The sequence below is a fragment of the Bidens hawaiensis genome, unplaced genomic scaffold (genome assembly GCF_021521415.1).
Source record: "Bidens hawaiensis isolate Kalapana, Puna unplaced genomic scaffold, B.hawaiensis_p1.1 tig00022693_1, whole genome shotgun sequence".
In the NCBI taxonomy this organism is placed as follows: Eukaryota; Viridiplantae; Streptophyta; class Magnoliopsida; order Asterales; family Asteraceae; genus Bidens; species Bidens hawaiensis.
This window is the reverse complement of record NW_027493547.1, coordinates 208,941-231,217: the sequence shown is the minus strand read 5'-3', so window position 1 is coordinate 231,217 and position 22,277 is coordinate 208,941. Positions and strand designations below refer to the sequence as shown.

The 22,277-nt window shown below is 38.5% G+C and overlaps 2 protein-coding genes across 2 annotated transcripts; one reads left to right on the top strand and one right to left on the bottom strand.

Moving 5' to 3' along the window:
• Window positions 1–12,884: 12,884 nt before the first annotated feature.
• On the top strand, window positions 12,885–16,005 carry LOC143566127 (protein terminal ear1 homolog). Its single transcript, XM_077052906.1, has 5 exons — window positions 12,885–13,461; window positions 14,146–14,578; window positions 14,690–14,797; window positions 14,931–15,072; window positions 15,709–16,005. The coding sequence occupies exons 1-5, from the start codon at window positions 12,885–12,887 to the stop codon at window positions 16,003–16,005; spliced, it is 1,557 nt and encodes a 518-aa protein (XP_076909021.1).
• A 2,230-nt stretch (window positions 16,006–18,235) lies between these two features.
• On the bottom strand, window positions 18,236–22,039 carry LOC143566104 (uncharacterized). Its single transcript, XM_077052888.1, has 2 exons — window positions 21,924–22,039; window positions 18,236–18,474 (listed from the first exon to the last, which is right to left on the bottom strand). The coding sequence occupies exons 1-2, from the start codon at window positions 22,026–22,028 to the stop codon at window positions 18,388–18,390; spliced, it is 192 nt and encodes a 63-aa protein (XP_076909003.1). The 5' UTR covers window positions 22,029–22,039; the 3' UTR covers window positions 18,236–18,387.
• Between the last annotated feature and the right edge of the window lie 238 nt (window positions 22,040–22,277).

Below are 22,277 nucleotides of genomic sequence, written 5' to 3'. Positions count from 1 at the left end.
ATATGTAAAACCGAACCAAACCAAATCGCTACCAACCGAAATGATTGTTCAGTTATGGTTACGCTTAATGTGATTTCGTTACTCGACTTTAACCGAAACTGAACCGAATCTTATATGTTTGTATTTTACCAAATTTGAATTCATGCTGCAACTGCATATGCCTGAGCTTTAAAGTAACCAAGAGTTAACTGAACCAAACATTGTTGACTATCATGCCATGAAGTATGATTCTGTTTGTTGTATTATTGCATTATGAAGAATGAGTATGTTTGTTGAATTATTTCATTATGCTTGTGACTTGAGTGTAAATATATGTGAATTCAGTTATGGTTAATGTGTCTTCGTTGCTCGACTTTAACTGAAACTGAACCGAACCTTGTATGATTATGTGTAAATATACTGTCACTAAAGTTTTCTTAACTTACCAGTATATGAAGTTCATGGACTTGTAAGTTGTAAGTAGATATACCACTTTTAGCTTGCACTCTTCCACTTTATTCCCTGAATCCTTGGTAAATTGTAAGACAAGTAAGCACCTTTCAACTAATCCAAAACTTACTACAGGAAAATATCAATAAATAGCAACTAACTTCATATAGTTTCCACATTTATACACCGGACATCAAAAGATAGTTTTTAAAACCACTTTACATTAAACAAATGGGCCAAAATTACAAATTTATAAACATATTATATGAAAATGAAAATGATATAGGTCCTTATTTGTGACATCTGCCCCGATCCGACCCGACCCAGGTACCTGTTTCTCTTACCCGATCTCTTTCTTTTATGATTTAATATTTATTTATACTTATATTTTACTTTTAATAATAATAATATACTTTTCCTTCCCGCCTCTTTCTCTCTCTTTCCTTCCGCCGTCCCGTCCCTCTCCTTCTCTCTTTCCGCCTTCTTTTCCCTCTTGTCGCCGTCCCGCCCTTAAGCCTTGTTTCCCTCTTTTTCTTCTAACTCTTTGCTTGTCCTTTGTTCCTTCCCGCCTAAGGTTGTCTGCGCAGCTCCACGCGCCAGACCCCTTACAAGGAATCCTGCGTGAAGACCACCTGTTTCAGCGATACGCGAGACGAACTCTTCTCGCAGCGCGCTAAGAATTGTAATTCTTCTCGCAGCGCGCGAAGGACGGTAGTTCTTCCCGCGACGCGCTAAGGATTTGTAGTTCTTCTCGCAGCGCGCTAAGAATCGTAGTTCATCCCTCGACGCGCGAAGAATTTTAGTTCTTCCCGCGGCGCGCTAGGAATTTTAGTTCCTCCCGCGGCGCGCTAAGAAATGTGATTCTTCCCGCGGCGCGCTTAGAAATGTAGTTCTTTCCGCGACGCCTTAAGGTTAGTTCTGTCTGCCTTCGCGCTCGCGCTCTCTTGACCTTCCGTGTCAGCCTTCTCGCGCTAAACCCTTTGAGTTTTCTTCTGTTTAATCTAGCCGTTTGCTTTTTAGTTGTCTTATCTTTTGAGCTGTTGACCTAATCTGCTTTATGTCTGAAAAGTTACTTTCGGCGCAGCATGCGCACCAACCCCATTGGTTGGCAGAAAAAGTGACTGACATTATCTTTTGAGTTCTGCTTTTGCCATGCTTGACCTGTACCTTTATCTACCCGCCCATGCTTTTTACTGTTCCCTGACAGCTTTATCTTGCCCCCTGCAGCTGCCATATCTTTTGATATCTTTTGCTTTTGGATCCTTATGCTTTTTGATATCTTTTGCTTGATCCTGTTAAAGATCTTTTCCCCTTTTCTAGGGATTATGTCTCATAGGGTTTTCCTATAAATAATAATAATATTTCAACACTACACACACAAAACACTTAATCTCTCCTGTTCTCTTGCTCCTTGCTCTCTCTGCCGTCTTCCTCTCTGCCTCCGTCTTCCTCCCTGTTCTGCCCTGCTTTTCCGGTAATATATATATATATTATATATAATAATTTACTTATTAATTATGCTAACTTATAATCAAGACTTAAAACAAATCATTAAAACAATAATCTTATTTATAGGTTAACTTGTGCTTGTTTAAAGTTGGTTCTTGCTTTATCTTACACCGCATCGTTTATCAAGTGAGTAATCTCGTACCTAATCCCTTTTTGCTTTTAATGTTTTGGGATGTTCATGTGTTCATACAAACTTAGAGTCTTAAACTTGTTTATGAACTTTAGTCGCGCAGTATCCCATGTGTTGAGGACGTAGACTTGGCTGTTTATTTGTATGTGTGGATCATTAACCGTCTTGTCGGTCTATTCCGCAGTTCTCATGGCACCATTAGATGAACACGGGAGAACTATCGTTTATGATTTTCTCTTTTGTTTACACATGCACAGTTAGTCTTGTTTGTGAGCTCAATTGTGAGCACTGGCAGTCTTATGAATCTTAGAGTTGGTCCCGATCAGATTACACCCTTGTTGAAAACCAGACATACACATGTTGCGCGCAGATTTATTGTTATCTATGTATTGTATTAAACTTGATTTCTCACCAACACGCAAGTGTTTGACGTTTATTTTAACACATGTTCAGGTTTGCAGTAGCTGTTTTGGAGCTTGTGGACACATAGGACGTTTTTACTTTTGGACCTAGATTAAAATGTATCAAGACAAGTTATTGCTGTTCGAATATTATGATTTATAATATATTGATTTATGTTGGTTTATTTATATCTCTTGTTTACCCTGCGCGTGCGCGAATGAATGTATTTATTAAATATTGACACCCAATAGTGTCACGAGTAATGAAACAATATGTGGCGCCCCGATGTATAATCCGCCTTTGGTCGGGGTGTTACAGATTGGTATCAGAGCTCGTTGACTTTAGGATAGGTGGTTAGACGTAACGGCCTAGAATACCTAAGAGTCCCTTATCGCGCATGAGAGAAATCTCATGTTTGCGCGCTTATTGTTAATTACTCGTTATTTATGAATATGCTCGCGCTTGCGCGGTATATGATTTTATGTTTTACTCCGCGATATTTCGATTTTTATTGATTTTACTTACATATTCGTTTGTTGGGATTGAAAATCCGAAAAGTCATGGTGATACATGAATAGTTGATTTTCAATTTCCATTTACGATTATGTTCTGAGGTTGGAGACTTGAAAAGTCATGGTGATACATGAATTGTCAACCTCCAATACTCATTTTCTTATATATTTTATATTGAAGATTGAAAAGTCATGGTGATACATGAATCGTCAATCTCCAATACTCGTTTGCCCGTATATTTTAAATTGGGAATTCGGAAAGTCATGGTGATACATGAATTGTCGATTCTTGATTCGAATTTGTTACCTTTATTAAGTCTGCATTTAGGGTCATTTAATCTACTTTAACTTTTGATAGTATCTAACTCTGCGAAACCAAGCTTTATAAAGTTATACTTTGCGATAAAACCAAGATATTAACTAAAATTAAAACTTTTATAGAATGCCTCCGCTATCTCACCGATTTCAGAGAAGAGAAGCCTCGCGCATGCGTAGACAGCAACGTTCCCAGGAAATGGCCGCCGCAATAGCCCAAGCTTTGAGCCAAAACAATACCAACACCTCTGGTTACAACATTAAGTCCTTTAACGCGGGTAACCCTCCAAAGTTCACAGGTCTTGAAGGAGCCACCGTGATGCTCCAGTGGCTTGAGAAAATAGAAAACACTTTCCTCCACACCCAATGCCCCTCAGACAGACGAACCCTATATGCTTCCAGTGTCCTGGAATCTAGAGCGCTTACATGGTGGAATGGAGTAGCTCATGCGCGTGGCGCAGAAGCTGCTTCCAGCATGCTCTGGGAGGAATTTAAGTAAATTCTGACGCGAGAATTCTGCCCTCCCAACGAAGTTAAGCGCCTGGAGGAAGAATTCTGGAACTTGAAGCAATACAGCGGTGAAGCGCGCGAGTACGCGACGCGCTTCCACGAGCTAAGCTTACTGGTCCCTCACCTTGTTACCCCTTCCCGCCGAGCCATAGAGAAATTCCTTGGGGGTCTCCCCATGGAAATTCAAGATTCTGTATGGGCCAGAAACCCAGTTACCCTCTCTGACGCCATCGAGTTGGCCGCTGTGCTCAGCGACAACCATGTCAGAGCAGGAACCCTGTTCCTGCGGGGAACAGAAAAGACCAAACCCACCAAAACTGTCCATGAACCCGCAGAAACCAAACCTGAACCCTCAAACCATAACCAGAATCGTAGGCGCAGACAAGCTTACGCGCTTACCAACCCGCCCATTGTCCAGCAACCCATTTATCAACCTCCAGTTTACGCGCCTAACCCACTGTCAGCTTACCCAACACCTCCTGTAGCCCACAACTATGCCTTAACCAATCCAGCACTCCCTGCCCCGCCAACTAAGAAACCTTACACAGGAAACCATCCCTTTTGCCCAACCTGTAGATTTCACCACCCAACCCAAACCCCGTGTCGACTTTGTAACCGATGTGGCCGTACTGGTCACACTGCTGAAAACTGTAGAGTCCTTCCCGCCAATCCAATTGCGCCAACACCACCAGTCTACCCGCAGAACCCACAATCAATCTACCAAAACCCACGACCCAGATCGTGCTTTAACTGCGGTGATCCCAGTCATTTCCGGAACGCGTGCCCAAGGCTACAAGTGCAAATCACACAAGCGAATCCGGTGAACCAGATTTCGAACCAAGTAACGCGTGGACGAGCTTTTAACATAACCGCGCACCAAGCGCAAGCGAATAATGACGTAGTTAATGGTACATTTTTACTTAACGGAAATTATGCTTCTATACTTTTTGATACTGGCGCCGATCGAAGTTTTATCTCTCGCGCCTTCGAGCAGAAGCTTGCGCGACCGCGCAACGACTTAAAAGAAGATTTTTCAGTTGAATTGGCTAATGGTGAAACTGTTTTAATTAACTCCGTGATTAAGGATTGTACGCTTAACCTTAACGAAAACGATTTTCTGATCGACCTCATCCCCATGCCTCTTGGAAGCTTTGATGTTATTATTGGTATGGACTGGCTTACGCATAGTCGCGCCGAAGTTATTTGCGCCAAGAAGATGATTCGCATACCTCGAGAAAATGGTGATCTTCATATTTACGGCGAGAAACCCTCCCGCGGTCTTAAACTTATGTCTTGCGCCGAAGCCCAAAGACTCATGCGGAAGAAGTGTATTGCATTTCTAGCCCATGTGGTTAAACCTGCTGAAGAGAAGAAGCTTCGCGATATCCCTGTTGTGCGTGATTTCCCTGAAGTTTTTCCTGATGATCTTCCTGGTATCCCTCCCGCTCGTGAAGTCGAGTTCCGTATTGATCTTGTCCCTGGTGCTTCCCCCGTAGCTAAATCTCCTTACCGTCTTGCACCCGCTGAGATGCAAGAATTGGCCAGCCAACTTCAAGAGTTGACTGCTAAAGGATTCATTCGCCCTAGCTCTTCGCCCTGGGGTGCTCCGGTGTTGTTCGTTAAAAAGAAAGATGGATCGTTTCGCATGTGTATTGATTACCGCGAGTTGAACAAACTCACCATTAAGAACCGGTATCCTTTACCGCGTATTGACGACCTCTTTGATCAACTCCAAGGTGCCTCTTGTTTTTCCAAGATTGATCTCCGCTCTGGCTATCACCAGTTGCGCATCCGCGATGAAGATGTTCCGAAGACTGCTTTTCGAACTCGTTATGGCCATTTTGAATTCTTGGTCATGTCCTTCGGTTTAACCAACGCACCCGCCGTTTTCATGGATCTAATGAATCGGGTGTGTAGGCCTTTCTTGGATAAATTCGTGATTGTGTTTATCGATGACGTTCTGATTTATTCTAAGACCAAGGCCGAGCATGAGCAACATCTCCGATTGGTATTGCAAAAGCTTCGAACCGAGCAACTCTATGCTAAGCTTTCCAAGTGTGAATTTTGGTCGGATGAAGTACAGTTTCTTGGTCATGTTGTAAACAAGATGGGTATCCATGTCGACCAATCCAAAATTGAAGCAATCAAGAACTGGATTACGCCATCCTCTCCTTCTGAGATCCGTTCCTTTCTGGGCTTAGCTGGTTATTACCGGCGCTTTATTTCGAACTTCTCAAAGATCGCTTTGCCTTTAACAGCTCTGACGCACAAAGGTAAACCGTTTATTTGGGGCTCGAAGCAAGAAGAAGCCTTTCTGACGCTCAAGCGTTTGTTGTGTGAAGCTCCTGTTCTTGCGCTACCTGAGGGTAATGAAGATTTTGTCGTGTATTGCGATGCATCAAACCAAGGTCTCGGTTGTGTTCTTATGCAACGAGGCAAGGTTATCGCTTACGCATCAAGGCAACTCAAGGTTCATGAAAAGAATTATACAACTCACGACCTCGAACTTGGTGCAGTTGTTTTTGCCTTGAAGATCTGGAGACACTACCTTTATGGTACTAAGTGTATCCTCTACACTGACCATAAAAGCCTTCAGCATATCTTTGATCAGAAGGAACTTAACATGAGACAACGCCGATGGAACGAACTCATCAGCGATTACGATTGTGAGATCCGGTATCATCCTGGTAAGGCTAATGTGGTAGCCGATGCGCTCAGCCGAAAACCCTGCCAACTTAACTGTATCTTGCCGCGCACCCAGCTTCACTTCGCGCCGATCCAAAGCAACCTTGAATCGCGCATTCGTGACGCGCAGCGCGCATCCATCAGTAATGGTAACCTTCGCGCCGAGTTAGCGTGTGGCGCGGAAGCGCACTTTGTCCCTAATCTGAGTGGAATTCTCTGTTATCTTAATCGCATCTGGATTCCCTTTGATGAGAATCTTCGCGCTGATATCCTGAGTGAAGCACACAAATCTCGGTATTCTATTCATCCCGGCGCTGATAAGATGTACAAGGATTTGCGCATTACTTATTGGTGGCCCGGTATGAAAAAGGATATTGCTGTGTTCGTAGCTAAATGTCTGACTTGTTCTAAAGTGAAAGCTGAACACCAACGCCCATCTGGTTTGCTCGAACAACCAGAAATTCCTACGTGGAAATGGGAATGTGTAGCGATGGACTTTATTACCAAGTTACCTTTGACAACAAGCAAACATGATAGCATTTGGGTAATATTGGATCGATTGACTAAGTCTACTCACTTCCTGCCCATTCGTGAAAACTACCGTGTTGAGCAACTCGCGCAGCTTTATGTCAAGGAAATTGTCTGCCGCCATGGTACTCCTTTGAGCATCATATCCGATCGCGATGGCCGTTTTATATCTCGCTTTTGGAAATCTCTCCAATCTGCGCTAGGAACTCGCTTGGACATGAGTACGGCATATCATCCTCAGACTGACGGTCAGTCTGAGCGAACTATTCAAACTCTTGAGGATATGCTCCGATCTTGTGTTCTTGATTTTGGAGGTAATTGGGATTCGCACCTGCCTTTGATCGAGTTCTCTTATAATAACAGCTATCATTCCAGTATTGGTATGGCCCCATTTGAAGCACTTTACGGTCGTAAGTGCCGCTCCCCGATTTGTTGGAGCGAAGTGGGAGAAGCTCAAATCATAGGACCCGAACTTGTTCAAGAGACAACCGATAAAATCGCCAAGATCCGTGATCATCTGCTGACTGCCAGAAGCCGACAGAAGAGTTACGCAGATCGCAGGCGAAAGCCTCTCGAATTTCAAGTTGGTGATCTTGTTCTCCTCAAGGTGTCGCCCTGGAAGGGTGTTGTTCGCTTTGGGAAGAAAGGTAAGCTTGCTCCTCGTTATGTTGGTCCATTCAAGATTCTCGCGCGTGTGGGAAAAGTTGCCTACAGACTTGACCTGCCGCCCGCGCTCAGTAATGTGCATCCAACGTTCCATGTATCCAATCTCAAGAAGTGTTTAGCTGACGAGAACCTTCACATTCCACTTGATGAAGTTCAAGTTGATGAAACTATGCATTTCGTTGAGAAGCCTGTTGAGATTATGGATCGCGAGGTAAAGCAAACCAAGCGCAGTCATATCCCTATTGTTAAAGTTCGCTGGGAGTCCAAGCGCGGAGCCGAGTTTACATGGGAAAGGGAAGATCAAATAAAGATCAAGTACCCGCACCTGTTCTCTGCGCAACCTACTTCGAGATAAATTTCGGGACGAAATTTCTTAAAGTAGGGGAGACTGTGACATCTGCCCCGATCCGACCCGACCCAGGTACCCGTTTCTCTTACCCGATCTCTTTCTTTTATGATTTAATATTTATTTATACTTATATTTTACTTTTAATAATAATAATATACTTTTCCTTCCCGCCTCTTTCTCTCTCTTTCCTTCCGCCGTCCCGTCCCTCTCCTTCTCTCTTTCCGCCTTCTTTTCCCTCTTGTCGCCGTCCCGCCCTTAAGCCTTGTTTCCCTCTTTTTCTTCTAACTCTTTGCTTGTCCTTTGTTCCTTCCCGCCTAAGGTTGTCTGCGCAGCTCCACGCGCCAGACCCCTTACAAGGAATCCTGCGTGAAGACCACCTGTTTCAGCGATACGCGAGACGAACTCTTCTCGCAGCGCGCTAAGAATTGTAATTCTTCTCGCAGCGCGCGAAGGACGGTAGTTCTTCCCGCGACGCGCTAAGGATTTGTAGTTCTTCTCGCAGCGCGCTAAGAATCGTAGTTCATCCCTCGACGCGCGAAGAATTTTAGTTCTTCCCGCGGCGCGCTAGGAATTTTAGTTCCTCCCGCGGCGCGCTAAGAAATGTGATTCTTCCCGCGGCGCGCTTAGAAATGTAGTTCTTTCCGCGACGCCTTAAGGTTAGTTCTGTCTGCCTTCGCGCTCGCGCTCTCTTGACCTTCCGTGTCAGCCTTCTCGCGCTAAACCCTTTGAGTTTTCTTCTGTTTAATCTAGCCGTTTGCTTTTTAGTTGTCTTATCTTTTGAGCTGTTGACCTAATCTGCTTTATGTCTGAAAAGTTACTTTCGGCGCAGCATGCGCACCAACCCCATTGGTTGGCAGAAAAAGTGACTGACATTATCTTTTGAGATCTGCTTTTGCCATGCTTGACCTGTACCTTTATCTACCCGCCCATGCTTTTTACTGTTCCCTGACAGCTTTATCTTGCCCCCTGCAGCTGCCATATCTTTTGATATCTTTTGCTTTTGGATCCTTATGCTTTTTGATATCTTTTGCTTGATCCTGTTAAAGATCTTTTCCCCTTTTCTAGGGATTATGTCTCCTAGGGTTTTCCTATAAATAATAATAATATTTCAACACTACACACACAAAACACTTAATCTCTCCTTTTCTCTTGCTCCTTGCTCTCTCTGCCGTCTTCCTCTCTGCCTCCGTCTTCCTCCCTGTTCTGCCCTGCTTTTCCGGTAATATATATATATTATATATAATAATTTACTTATTAATTATGCTAACTTATAATCAAGACTTAAAACAAATCATTAAAACAATAATCTTATTTATAGGTTAACTTGTGCTTGTTTAAAGTTGGTTCTTGCTTTATCTTACACCGCATCGTTTATCAAGTGAGTAATCTCGTACCTAATCCCTTTTTGCTTTTAATGTTTTGGGATGTTCATGTGTTCATACAAACTTAGAGTCTTAAACTTGTTTATGAACTTTAGTCGCGCAGTATCCCATGTGTTGAGGACGTAGACTTGGCTGTTTATTTGTATGTGTGGATCATTAACCGTCTTGTCGGTCTATTCCGCAGTTCTCATGGTACCATTAGATGAACACGGGAGAACTATCGTTTATGATTTTCTCTTTTGTTTACACATGCACAGTTAGTCTTGTTTGTGAGCTCAATTGTGAGCACTGGCAGTCTTATGAATCTTAGAGTTGGTCCCGATCAGATTACACCCTTGTTGAAAACCAGACATACACATGTTGCGCGCAGATTTATTGTTATCTATGTATTGTATTAAACTTGATTTCTCACCAACACGCAAGTGTTTGACGTTTATTTTAACACATGTTCAGGTTTGCAGTAGCTGTTTTGGAGCTTGTGGACACATAGGACGTTTTTACTTTTGGACCTAGATTAAAATGTATCAAGACAAGTTATTGCTGTTCGAATATTATGATTTATAATATATTGATTTATGTTGGTTTATTTATATCTCTTGTTTACCTTGCGCGTGCGCGAATGAATGTATTTATTAAATATTGACACCCAATAGTGTCACGAGTAATGAAACAATATGTGGCGCCCCGATGTATAATCCGCCTTTGGTCGGGGTGTTACATTATTATACTTATATAGTTATATGTCACCTGTTGGAGTAACATGAAAATGATAAAACGGTCGTCTGCTGTTCATGTTATAAACTATAAACTAATTTAAACATGTCAATTAGGTAGCCTGCTAAACAATATAGTCTTATCTTTTCATTTCATATATATTGTGTGTGAATCTTTTAGATATGGAAAGTCAAGATATGGACTCACAAAGCCAATACTACACCAACCTTCTTACTGGAAACTCTCATATGACCCTAGATGACTCTCCTCCCTTGCCTCTTACTTATCCAACCAACGTCAAGAAATCAGTGAGGGGTACTAACTTCGTCTCTGAATAAGACAAGTTGCTTGTCTCTGCATGGCTAAATTGTAGCGTTGATGCCATTCATGGTACTGATCAAAAGCAATCTCAATTTTGGGAAAAAGTCTTGGAATACTTTGACCAATATAAAAAAACCACAACCGAGCGGTCATTGAAGTCTTTAACACATCGATGGTCATGTATTCAAAAGGCCACAAATTACTTTTGTTCGTACCTAGATCAAGTTGAACGGTTAAATCAAAGTGGCTTGACTGACCATGATAAGGTAGAAATTTCGTTCTTACTTGTGTTGAGAGTATTTTAATTTATATTTTGTTTTTTCTGACATGAATTTTATTGGTTTAAATGAAAGTTTGACAGGGCAAAGATTATGTACCAATCAATACGTAAAAAAATCTATCCGTTCGAGCATTGTTGGCACCTATTAAAGGACCAACCTAAGTGGATTTCATATACCACAAAAGATGACACAATTAAAAAGAAGACGACGGTACCATCCCCGACCCCGACCACAACCTCATCCCCCACAGAGAATGTTATCGAGTTGGACCGACCAATGGGTAGGAAAGCTGAAAAAGCAAAACGAAAGGCCCAAAGCATTCAATCGGAGGAAATAATCCAACTTAGAAAGATGAAATATACCCTTTTAGAGGAGTCGAGTGCTCAAGAGAAAGAGTATTATCGTCTTAAGGCTGAGAAGATGGAGCATGACAACGCAAATGAGCAAAAAAAGTTACATCTTGAAGATGAAAGGTTGAAGTTAAAGAAAGAAAAGTTGAGGATTGAAGCTGAGAAAGCGGAGCTTGCAAAGAAGGATTCAGATCAAAGAATTATGATGATGGATGTGAGTGTCATGTCTAAAATTCAACGACTATATTTTGAGGGACTTCAAAGGGAAATCATAATGAGGCATCACCATGATTTAGATAATCAACTTTGAAGACCGAAGACTATTTTTTGAATGTTTAGTAATTACTTGATGCTAACTATTTTTTGGTGGTTTTTTTAAGCGTCATCAAGTGAAGCGTTAATCGATGTTGACGAATTTAGATAACCGTAAGTTAAAAAGGCAGTCTTTCTTTTGGTGAAGTTATAATATGTTGTCGAATTTAAGTTTTTGAGTATTAATGCTTTGTTATGATCTAATTGTTTGCGTTCTGTGATATAGTTTTACTTTAATTGCATGGTTTTGAATGATTAGCCTTTCAATGATCCGTTTTCCTATTTATATAGAAATTTTAATAGCAAGTATAATATCTTTTTTTTTATGAGTAGCGCAAATCGGTTTCATGGGTTTGATTGTTTGACAAAATAGACAATAAGACAAAATAGATAGTGGTTAAGGTTGTGAATGAAAAAAGAAGAAACAAATAATAAAAAAATAATATAGAGATAGGAAATGGGGGATTAGATGTGGAAGGTTTTTTAAAAGTGAGAAATAAGTTTAAAGAATATGAGTTTTTAGCTAAATTATAGGGATGGGGATAATGGATGGGATGAGAATGCTCTTATATACCCCTTTAATGTAGGGCATCAAAAGTACTCCAAAGTGACTTTAATCTCATGCATATTTTCGAGGTGGGTCATGTAGAGATGAAGTGGGACCCAATATAATGTGTCATTTTATAGGGGAACAATTGAACTCACGAATGGTTGCTTCCTCTATTTTCAATATATATGTTTTTTCTTTTTACCTTGACGATGTTAACACATACTCAATGTTTTTTCCTATTACTACTTTCTACATAGAATGGGAGTATATTAGTATTATGAATGTGTTAGGTTAATGATTCAATGTTAAGTAAAGAAAGATGATATTAGGATTTTACTTTTTCTTTTGCTATGACAGTCTTTTATTAAATACCAGGTATTAGAATGACCTCAAAGCACATCAGGATTACTTGCCCGTAATAACACTAGTGAGTAACCTAACATGACAATAGCAATCAATGCCTAATGAGTTCGATAAGCATCATGCCATAATTATGGATCGTCGGACTCTCACTCTACACTTCTCGATTCAAATTTAACAGATTTATTGAAATATCTGTTTGTCATCCGTGTAAAACATAATCTTTTCCGAATCATTTTTGAAACATCTTTACTTATTCAAAAATAAACAATCTTCTAGAAAACCTACACAACTCCAAAGTTTAATGATAAGTAAATGAAAAACAATGAACCATGACTTATACATTATATCAATCTTTTGATATATGGTAAAAAACATAGTGCTAAAGATATGAACCATTAATAATTAATACCAACATCAACCATTAAACAACTACTCAAACTCAACCTCCTTTTGTTCCTTCCAAGAGACATATCACACATATATAAATACACACATACATTCATATATACACCAACTCAACCAACCCACACTCTTCACTTTCCTCAGCCGGAAAACCAGCTCCCACCACCAACCGCCATGGCCAAAGCCGGAGTTCAGCGGCTTCCGCCACTAAACCCAACCGCCCAAGAATTCATACCAACTTATAATAATAATAATAATAATAATAATAATAATAATAATAATAATAATAATATTATGTACTACACATTTCCAATAATAATCCCACCAAAACCCACACGTGCGCTAGTTTTAACCTCGGTTCCAACGCACGTGAGTGAATCCACTATACGGCGGGACCTAGAACTGTTTGGTGATGTCCGCGCCGTACAGACGGACAGACTCAGAGACGGGACGGTAACTGTTCATTTTTATGATATCAGACACGCATGTGAAGCGTTGAATAATATTCGACAACAGTACATGCAACAACAATGCCGTGTTAGGCAGTATTTTGATGGACACATGGTCTGGTCCTTTTCCGGTCCACCGCCTGCACTGCAGGCGCGTGGACTGGTTTCGGGTCAAGTGGTTTGGGCACAGTTTGCGTACCCGGTTGCGGCCGGGCTTCCGGACCGGTATAATCAAGGCGGTGTTGTTATTACTTTGGATTCCGACGTATCTACGGCTGCCGTTGACATTTTTAAATCTTTTGGTAATTCTATTTCAACTTTATTTTTATTTTTTAATAAATTAATATTTAAATTGTAATAAACTGATAACATATTTAGACATGTCGCTTTCGAATGTATCTGAACACATATCTGAGGATGATGATACTTTTGTTGTTTTGTGTCATAAATTTTATACTCTTTAAGGTTCAAGAATTATTATTATTATTATTATTATTATTATTATTATTATGTTTTGAAGCTTTTATTATCATGTATTTATTAATTAAATTGTAGCATTTACAAATGCTAACGAGAAAGAAGTTGCGACACTAGTCCTTTTAAATATCATCATATATTAAAACCACCGACGTATTATTATTATTATTATTATTATTATTATTATTATTATTATTATTATTATTATGGGATGTGGAGGAAATTAGTAAAATTCCTTTGGAAACAAATTATTATTGTTATTTTTATTTTCAGGGGATGTGAAAGAAATTAGTGAAATTCCATTAATAAAAATCTATTATTTCATTTCTATGTATATTATTATTATTATTATTATTGTTGTTGTTATTATTATTATAGTGAAATTCCATTAATAAAAATCTATTATTTCATTTCTATGTATATTATTATTATTATAGTGAAATTCCATTAATAAAAATCTATTATTTCATTTCTATGTATATTATGATTGTTGTTATTTTTTTTTTCAGGAGATGTGAAGGAAATTAGTGAAATTCCATCGGAAAAAAATAAAACGTTTGTCGAGTTTTACGACACCAGAGATGCAACCAAGGCCGTGGCCGCACTCAATGGCCGAGAAATTAATGGTAAGCCGGTGGTGGTAGAGTTCATTCGCCCTAACGGGAATGTACTTAATATTAATAAGCAAAATAAACACATTTCCAATATTATATCCCATGAAGTTCAAAACAAAACACCTTGTAATGTTAATTTAAAGAAAAATGTTAACAAGCACCCGAAGTCACCGGAGAATGCTGCCCGTAGCAAGCCGTGGAAGGGTACCCGATACAATCGAAATGCGGATCCAAGGTATTTGATTAAAGGTGGTACTGATGCTGTTGTTTCCAGTTTTGAAGATTTGAGAACAACTGTGATGATCAAAAACATTCCAAATAAGTACAGGTTATTTTTGTAAAATTCTTTATTAATGGCTTTCATGTTTATAATAAAAAGATCCAATTATAATACAGAGGCAGCTACACTCAGACATGTGTTTTATTTTTTGTTATGCAGTCTAAAACTGTTGCTAAACATGTTGGACCACCATTGCATTCAATGCAACGAGGGCGAAAATCAACTGGTGTCTTCTTACGACTTTGTTTATCTACCGATCGATTTTGTGTACGTTGGAATATCGTTAAGTTATATTTTTTCCATTTAAATGAGTAGTGTTAACTGTAACAGAATCTCGCTAGTCCTTTTTGAATAACAAAAGTATATTGTTTAGAAAGCATTAAGATTCGGTTTTCGACAGGAACAAATGCAATGTCGGATATGGGTTTGTGAACATGACGTCTCCGGAGGCGACATGGAGGTTATACAAAGCTTTTGATCGTCAAAACTGGGAGGTCTTTAATTCCAAGAAAATATGCCAAATTTCTTATGCTAGAGTACAGGTACATTATTTATATGCAAATATTAGAGCATTACATTGTATTAATGTTATTTTGAAATTATAGTTGTAGTTATAATTTATCTTTTACAAATAGTATGTAAATGTTATTTACATACATTAAATAATTGTTATTTTGAAATACATTTACAACTAGAATACAGGTAGTATATGTATGTAAATATTTACAACTAGTGTACTGGTGCTATTTGCAATGTTTTAAAACCCGATTTTTAACTCGTACCGGATTGTGATAAAAAATGGTATAACTGGTTAAATCGGGTTGTATCGGAAAGTTTAACTGGGTTGAATAATTACTTTGTAATTTCATATAAATGCAGCATTAAATAAAATAACCTAAAAGTATATGATTCTATAACGAAATGTGATCCATAATCAATAAATAATACAAATGCACTCGATTTTCACAAAATAATCTAAAAGCTTACTCGTTTTAATGCTAATTACTAAGCTAAAAGTAATTTTTAAAATATGTAGGTCGTGAAATTTCAAAAATCTAGGGTTTAAACTTATATGTTAGAAAAAACCGCCAGTTTGATGTTTTAGCAAACCGTCTAAAAATACCAGACTCAAAATGCTAGTTATTTGTATTTTAAAACTTGTATGTGTATATATACAGGGTCTAGAGGCATTAAAAGAACATTTCAAGAACTCAAAGTTTCCGGGGTCGCCGGAGGAGTACATGCCGGTAGTATTCACACCCCCGCGTGACGGCAGGACACTGACCGAGCCTACGCCGGTTGTAAGCGTCACCAGCATTGCCACCGTCACGTCACCAGAAGTCGGGTGTCATGATTTGACACACACCATATCTTCTGACTATAATAATAATAATGATAGTTTGCTTGTAAAAGATATCAATCAGACGGCAGAATCACCACCGGCGGCGGAGATGACGACGGCAAACAAAATCTGATTGATTTAAAGTGTATTTATTATGTGGATGTGTTGTTTTGTACTGTGCATGGATATGGGCTTCACACTGAAAGCTTCTTTGTCGATCAATCGTTTATTAGATTGTACCCGTAAAGCAACCTAAAGCGTCATACACTCAACTTCGTTATATGAATCTAAGAATCTATCTGGATTTTAGTTTTTAAAATATGAAAGGGAGCACAAACTACCTCAAGAACTGAAACTCGAAGACACTTAATTAAATATATTCTCTAGTATAAGTCATTCTAATTTCAAATATAGAAAAATAGAATTTCAATAACAAAATGTTAATAAGCTAATAATAATGTGTTAAAAGTGTGTGTATTGGGAAAAAATAACTAAAAGATAAATTAAAAAGAAAAATGTCTACCTTGTTGGGCCATCAAGTTCTTAGGTTGAGACTTTTGCATGGGCCATAACTTTATGGAGAGCCCATTATAAGTTTCATATGAATATTTGAATTCAGTATATGATTATTTGAGGATTGTGTTATGGCAGCTAATGCGTAGTCATTATCGTGTACATTTACTCATGTTTTAGCCTCTACGTCTCATAATAATACAAGAGAATATCATAAATAAATGTTATGCGAAACCAGTTACAATATCTACCTTTTGTATTCGTCTATCTGTAAAGTTGTTTTTCGTCTCATAAAAGAACAATTAGGAAACTACATTTTGCATTATTCGTAATTTTTCGAAGATCGAAATACCGAAAATATCAACTTTCTTTTCTAGAAACTTGAAGTTAGATAATTTAAGAGATAGCTTGAAGAAATAAGTTTTAATTTGGTTGTTTATTTTGAAGAACAAATGCAAAATGTATGTCTTGTGAATTTCATTTTGAAGAACTCCCATGTATAGAATTAATTCTGCATACTTTTGGATGTCAACAACCCGTCACGGTGTTATTGAAAGAGGTACCATCCTATGATTTGATGTTATACAAGACACGGGGCTACGATTTGTTAGTATACGCACTGAATGCTAAGGTAAAACGCCTACAAGGCATTGTATGTTACGGTATACGTCCAAATAGGACAATGTATGATTGTATGTTACAATATGTCAGTATATGACATTGTATGTTGTTAAGGTATATGTATAGAGCATTACCTGTTACAGTTTTTGTCAATATAAAGATACACGTATGAAATACACCCATGGGTTAACATTCATTTCTTCCCAAAAGACGTGAATAGCCACCACCATTCTATAACATTTAATTCTTTCTATACATTTAAGATTATAGTGTATTATTAAATGCCTATTTCTCTTTCCATAATAAACGAAGCATATTCATGTATTATTTTCGAACTAAAATTAGTACATGAGTATAGGCATTTAACCACGCCTGCCGCGTTCTTGAACGAGAACGTCCGTCCTCCCTATCACCACCACTTCATCTCTCCTCACAAATGTTTAAAATCGTCCTATTATGGATACTGATTGTAAAGTATTTAACCACTGTCAGTAAAGAAACACTAAAACTCAATCACAGTTTTGAGTTTCTTCTAAGTTCCAACTGAAATTGTTGGGCCATTAAAGTCTCATGTTGATAAGAACCTCACATTAGAGGTGCACAAATCGGTTTTTTCAAATACCTGGCTCAGGGTATATATCAAACCGGTTCCGGTTTTCAGGTATTACCTGCTATAAATCGGGTCCGGTTCCGGGTACAGGTTTTGATACTGAAATGCACACCCTATCTACCCTACAAGTAGTGTCGGGTACAGGTTCAAGTATTAAAAACCCGGTCCCAAGTTTTTTATTCGGGTTCGGTCCCGAATCCAGGTTTTTTTTCACCTCTACCTCGCATAGCATCATTGAATGGGCCATATCTTTAGGCAAAGCCCATTACATTGATAACAATATGACAATATCAATATGTACTGAATATTTGAATTCGGTACTTGATTAAACCCACAAGTTTAGGAGCATTCAATGCAAAGAGGTAGATACACTTGCAAACACGTTCAACCGGCCACCGTGAGCCACTTGCAAAGAGCTGGATAGCGGATTAGCCTCTACAATAATATCCCTAACAGTAGAGTTGTAAGCAAGTCGAATCGCTCGTGAGCCACTTTCAGTCGGCTTGTTAAAAGTTCGGATTGAACCGAGCTCAAAACTAAACACATTCACACCCCTAAAAATTAATAGGTGCAGAAATTCATCCTTGTGCAATAAAGTAAATTACCAGCACAAAGTAGCTATTATAGAGAAGATAAAACTTATTCAACAACAAACAAACATGAGTATCTTCTTAATACAAAAGTTATGTCCTGATCCTCAAGCGAATCAAACAACATTTTGAAGGGAAATCATAAACGATAATGACCCGTTAAATTGAGCGATTATGTAAATCAAGCAAGCGGGCCTCTCTCTTTGTTTTCTTGTAGCAACTGTTCTCTCACTCTCCTGATCTCTGCTTCCTTTTCCATTCTTTCTTTCTGAAGATGTATACAAACAATTTACTATATGCTGTTGTTCAGTTCTCACTTGTATCATATAATCACTCAAATTCCATGAAGGTAATACATAGGTCAGGAGGGTTAGTTACCAGGGTTGGGATAGACAGTTAACTGGTACCCATTGAAACAGGCTCACCTTTGACCCGTTTTCAGTTAAATTGATCCTTTTTTAATTACTGTACTTGGTTTTGAATTAATAAAGATAAAAAAAGAAGACCAAAACTGACCATTTATATAAAGGCTCAAAATTGCCACGCGAATACATATGAACTTTTAAGTTAAACAAACGTCTCACGATCCTTACCGTCCATTAGGATCTTACCATGTGTGAATGAAACAAGACGAACAACATACTTGCGCATTGCATTTGTACGATGAAATTAAAACACTTTTAAAGAGAAACGAGCAGTGATGTTTTTGACACTCTCATTAATCGTCAATGACCTGATCCTGCGTATATGTCTGATGCGGTATTGATCCGAGTCCAATCAAGAATCACATGCAAAAATCGATCTAATCTCATGTACAGACGCGATCAACAGTCAAAAAGTTCGTCACATGCTTACCAACATCAATTGTTACTGAAAGATGTGTAAATAAAGTGTATAACTTTGTCAAACTAAAAGTTATATACTTTATCTATGCGTATTAGAGAAGCAACAGCTATCGGAAAGCATGCAACGGAGATTCTGAGCGTTGCTTGCATTTATATATGAAAGAACAACAAGATTCGATCGTTTTTGCGTGCAAATCTTGATTGGAGTCAAATCATTACCGTACCAAACATGTACGCATGATCAGGGTAGTTCACGTTTAAGAAGATTGTCCCATCACAGTCTAGAAGCATCAATACTCTATAACCTTTTGGAAGCATTTGCAATTTCGTCAAACAAATGCAATGCACAGGTATGTCATCGGCCCTATTTGATTCACACATAGTTAGATCCTAACCTTTCCGTTTATAGTATCTTCCCTCAAACTTATTGTAGGTATTTAAATGCACAAATGTCATGAAAATAGTAGCCAATTTACATAGGAACATATATTGAAACATGACTGGTTAAATCTCTTAACAAAATGTTTAAGTGACCTACATGGAACGATGATGGTACTTGATTAACATTCAGTAACATTTTCCCTATTAATTAAGCTCAAAGAACTCACAATCTTGAAGTTGAAAAACAGGCCTCTTTGACCTTGTAACTAAAAACTGTTTTCGGCAGGGAAAGCCCCAATTTTTTCCAACTTAATTATAGGACAACTTCAGAAAAGCAGTATTTGTGGTGCTAGCAATAGTTATAATATAAAACTAAAAATGTGAAAAGATACCGATAACAATTTGTATCATGTCTACGCACATTTCTAACTCGGAAGTGATAAAGTGACCTAACCATCATTGTAACCAATATTGTAGCATTGATTAGCGATACATATTTTGCGTTTCACATACTTAGCAGATATTTGGGATTACTTAAAAAAACCACGTATGCTATCAGCTTATTGCCTTTTAACATAAGCAGTTTGGAAACCACAACAAACTAGTTCAAACCACTTGAATTCAAGATAACTTATTCCACTTGCAAATAATCATATAAACAGTTTCAACAAGAAATCCCGAATGCCCCAAAACCGTAGGCTACCAATCAAGATGTGATCTAATAAAAAGACGTATCATAATAACCTTGCAATGCTTAAGTTCAAATATCTTAGCAGCAAAGAACAAAATCTGTAATATGTTTGGTTAAACCCCTAGACCCTAGAAAACAATAACTAACAACAACTTATCTGAAACTATTCAGTATAACTAAATTCATTAACATACTGTTTGCACCCAATTTAAGGTCTCAGAGTTGAAACAGGATACAAGCTAGCATACAATTTGAACTGATTTATCTCCAATCCATGGAGTTACACCAATTTCAATCCTTAATCCAAAATTTTCATTAATAATAGAATAAACTACTCGTCTCATTAGAATTACTAGGGGTAGTAAATGAGCCAAGACCGAACTCAACTAGGCTCAAGCTCGACTCGTTTTAACAATTGATGTACGAAAGCTTAAGCAAAGCTTGTTTCGAGATCTTTTTCTACGGCCCGGGCTCAGCTCATGAGTTGTTTTTTTCAAGCTCAGGCTCCACTCATGTATTATTTAAAAATTAACTTAAATAATTTTTAAATTATTTATATACATTTTGAAAACAAAAACCTTAAACAAGCCTAAGCCCGGCCCGATATCGTGTAGTACTTAAACTAGCCAAAGCTCGGCTCAAGCTCAGCTGTGTAGTGTGAAATAGATACATAGAAGTCCAAAATAGGGGTGTAAACGAGCCGAGCCGAGCTCGGCTCGTTTTGACTTAACAGAGCTCAAGATCGGCTCGGGAGTTACGGGCTCGGCTCGCTCATTATTCATTAGTTAACTTATATACGTTTTACATATTTTAAGAAAAACCTTAAACAAGCCTAAGATCGGCCTGAGCTTGTGTAGTACCTTAAACAGGCCAAAGCTCAAGCTCGAGTATGTAGTATAAAATGAATACATAGAAGTCTAAAATATATAAAACTTAAATATACACGAGGCTCGTTAAGGCTCGACGAGTATAAGGCACCCTATGTTAACAAATTATGCAAATCGAAATTGAACAACACAGAATCAAATAGTTATATAATCGGAACCCTAAGTTAACAAATAATGCAAATCAAAATCAAGCAGCACAATCACATAGTTATATATGTGCATTAGTTTTACATTACCTAGTCGAGCTCAGCTCATGAGTACTTTTTCAATCTCAGGCTAGACTCGTTCATTATTTATCAATTAATTTATATACTTTTTTAATTAATTTTATATATTTCGAGAAAAACCTTAAACGAGCCTAAGCTCTGCTTGAGCTCGCGTAGTACCTTAAACGAGCCAAATCTCGGCTCGAGCTCGTGTAGTGCCTTAAAGAGCCAAATCTCGGCTCAAGCTTGACTCACAGTATAAAATGAACACATAGGTATAACTTAAATATACACTAGGCTCGAGCTCGGCTCATTTCGAGCTTCTTATCGATCCAATCTCGAGTAACTAGCAATCGCGTCTCAACTTGTTCGCATCGAAATATGTAAACTGAGCTCGTGTAGTTCCTTAAATGAGCCAAATCTCAGCTCGAGCTCGACTACACAGTATAAAACTAATACATAGGCATAACTAAAAATATACACTAGGCTCGAGCTCGGCTCATTTCGAGCTTCTTATCGATCCGATCTCGAGTAACTTGCAATCGCGTCTCAACGCGTTTGCATCGAAATACGTGAATTTGTTGTAGTGAGTGTTGAAATCGGAACCTAAGTTAACGAATTATGCAAATCGAAATTGAACAACACAATCAGATAGTTATATATGTCTATAAATTGATAGGTATATGAATAATGAGATATTATTAGACCTTTTCGTCCTGGTGAAGAGCGATCCAGACGTGAACTTTGTCCATTGACTGCCAGAACACAAATGCGCCAAGTGACATACCAAAAAACGTCGTCATGTTCACCATCTTCTTCTTCGCGTTCGCGTTCGTGTTCGTGTTCGTGTTCGATCAGAGCGTAAATCTGAGCCCTAATTTTCAATCGATGCGTAAAACAACGACCACGGAAGGGAGCTCGAGAGTGTGATACGTCGTCGTATAAAAGAAAAAAAAAACTTCGACCGGGAGTTCGGCTTGTTTTGACTTACGAGCGATTTGAGCTTGAGTTCAGCTCGTCTGTTTTTCTATTCAAGCTTCGGCTTAACTCAGTTTATTATT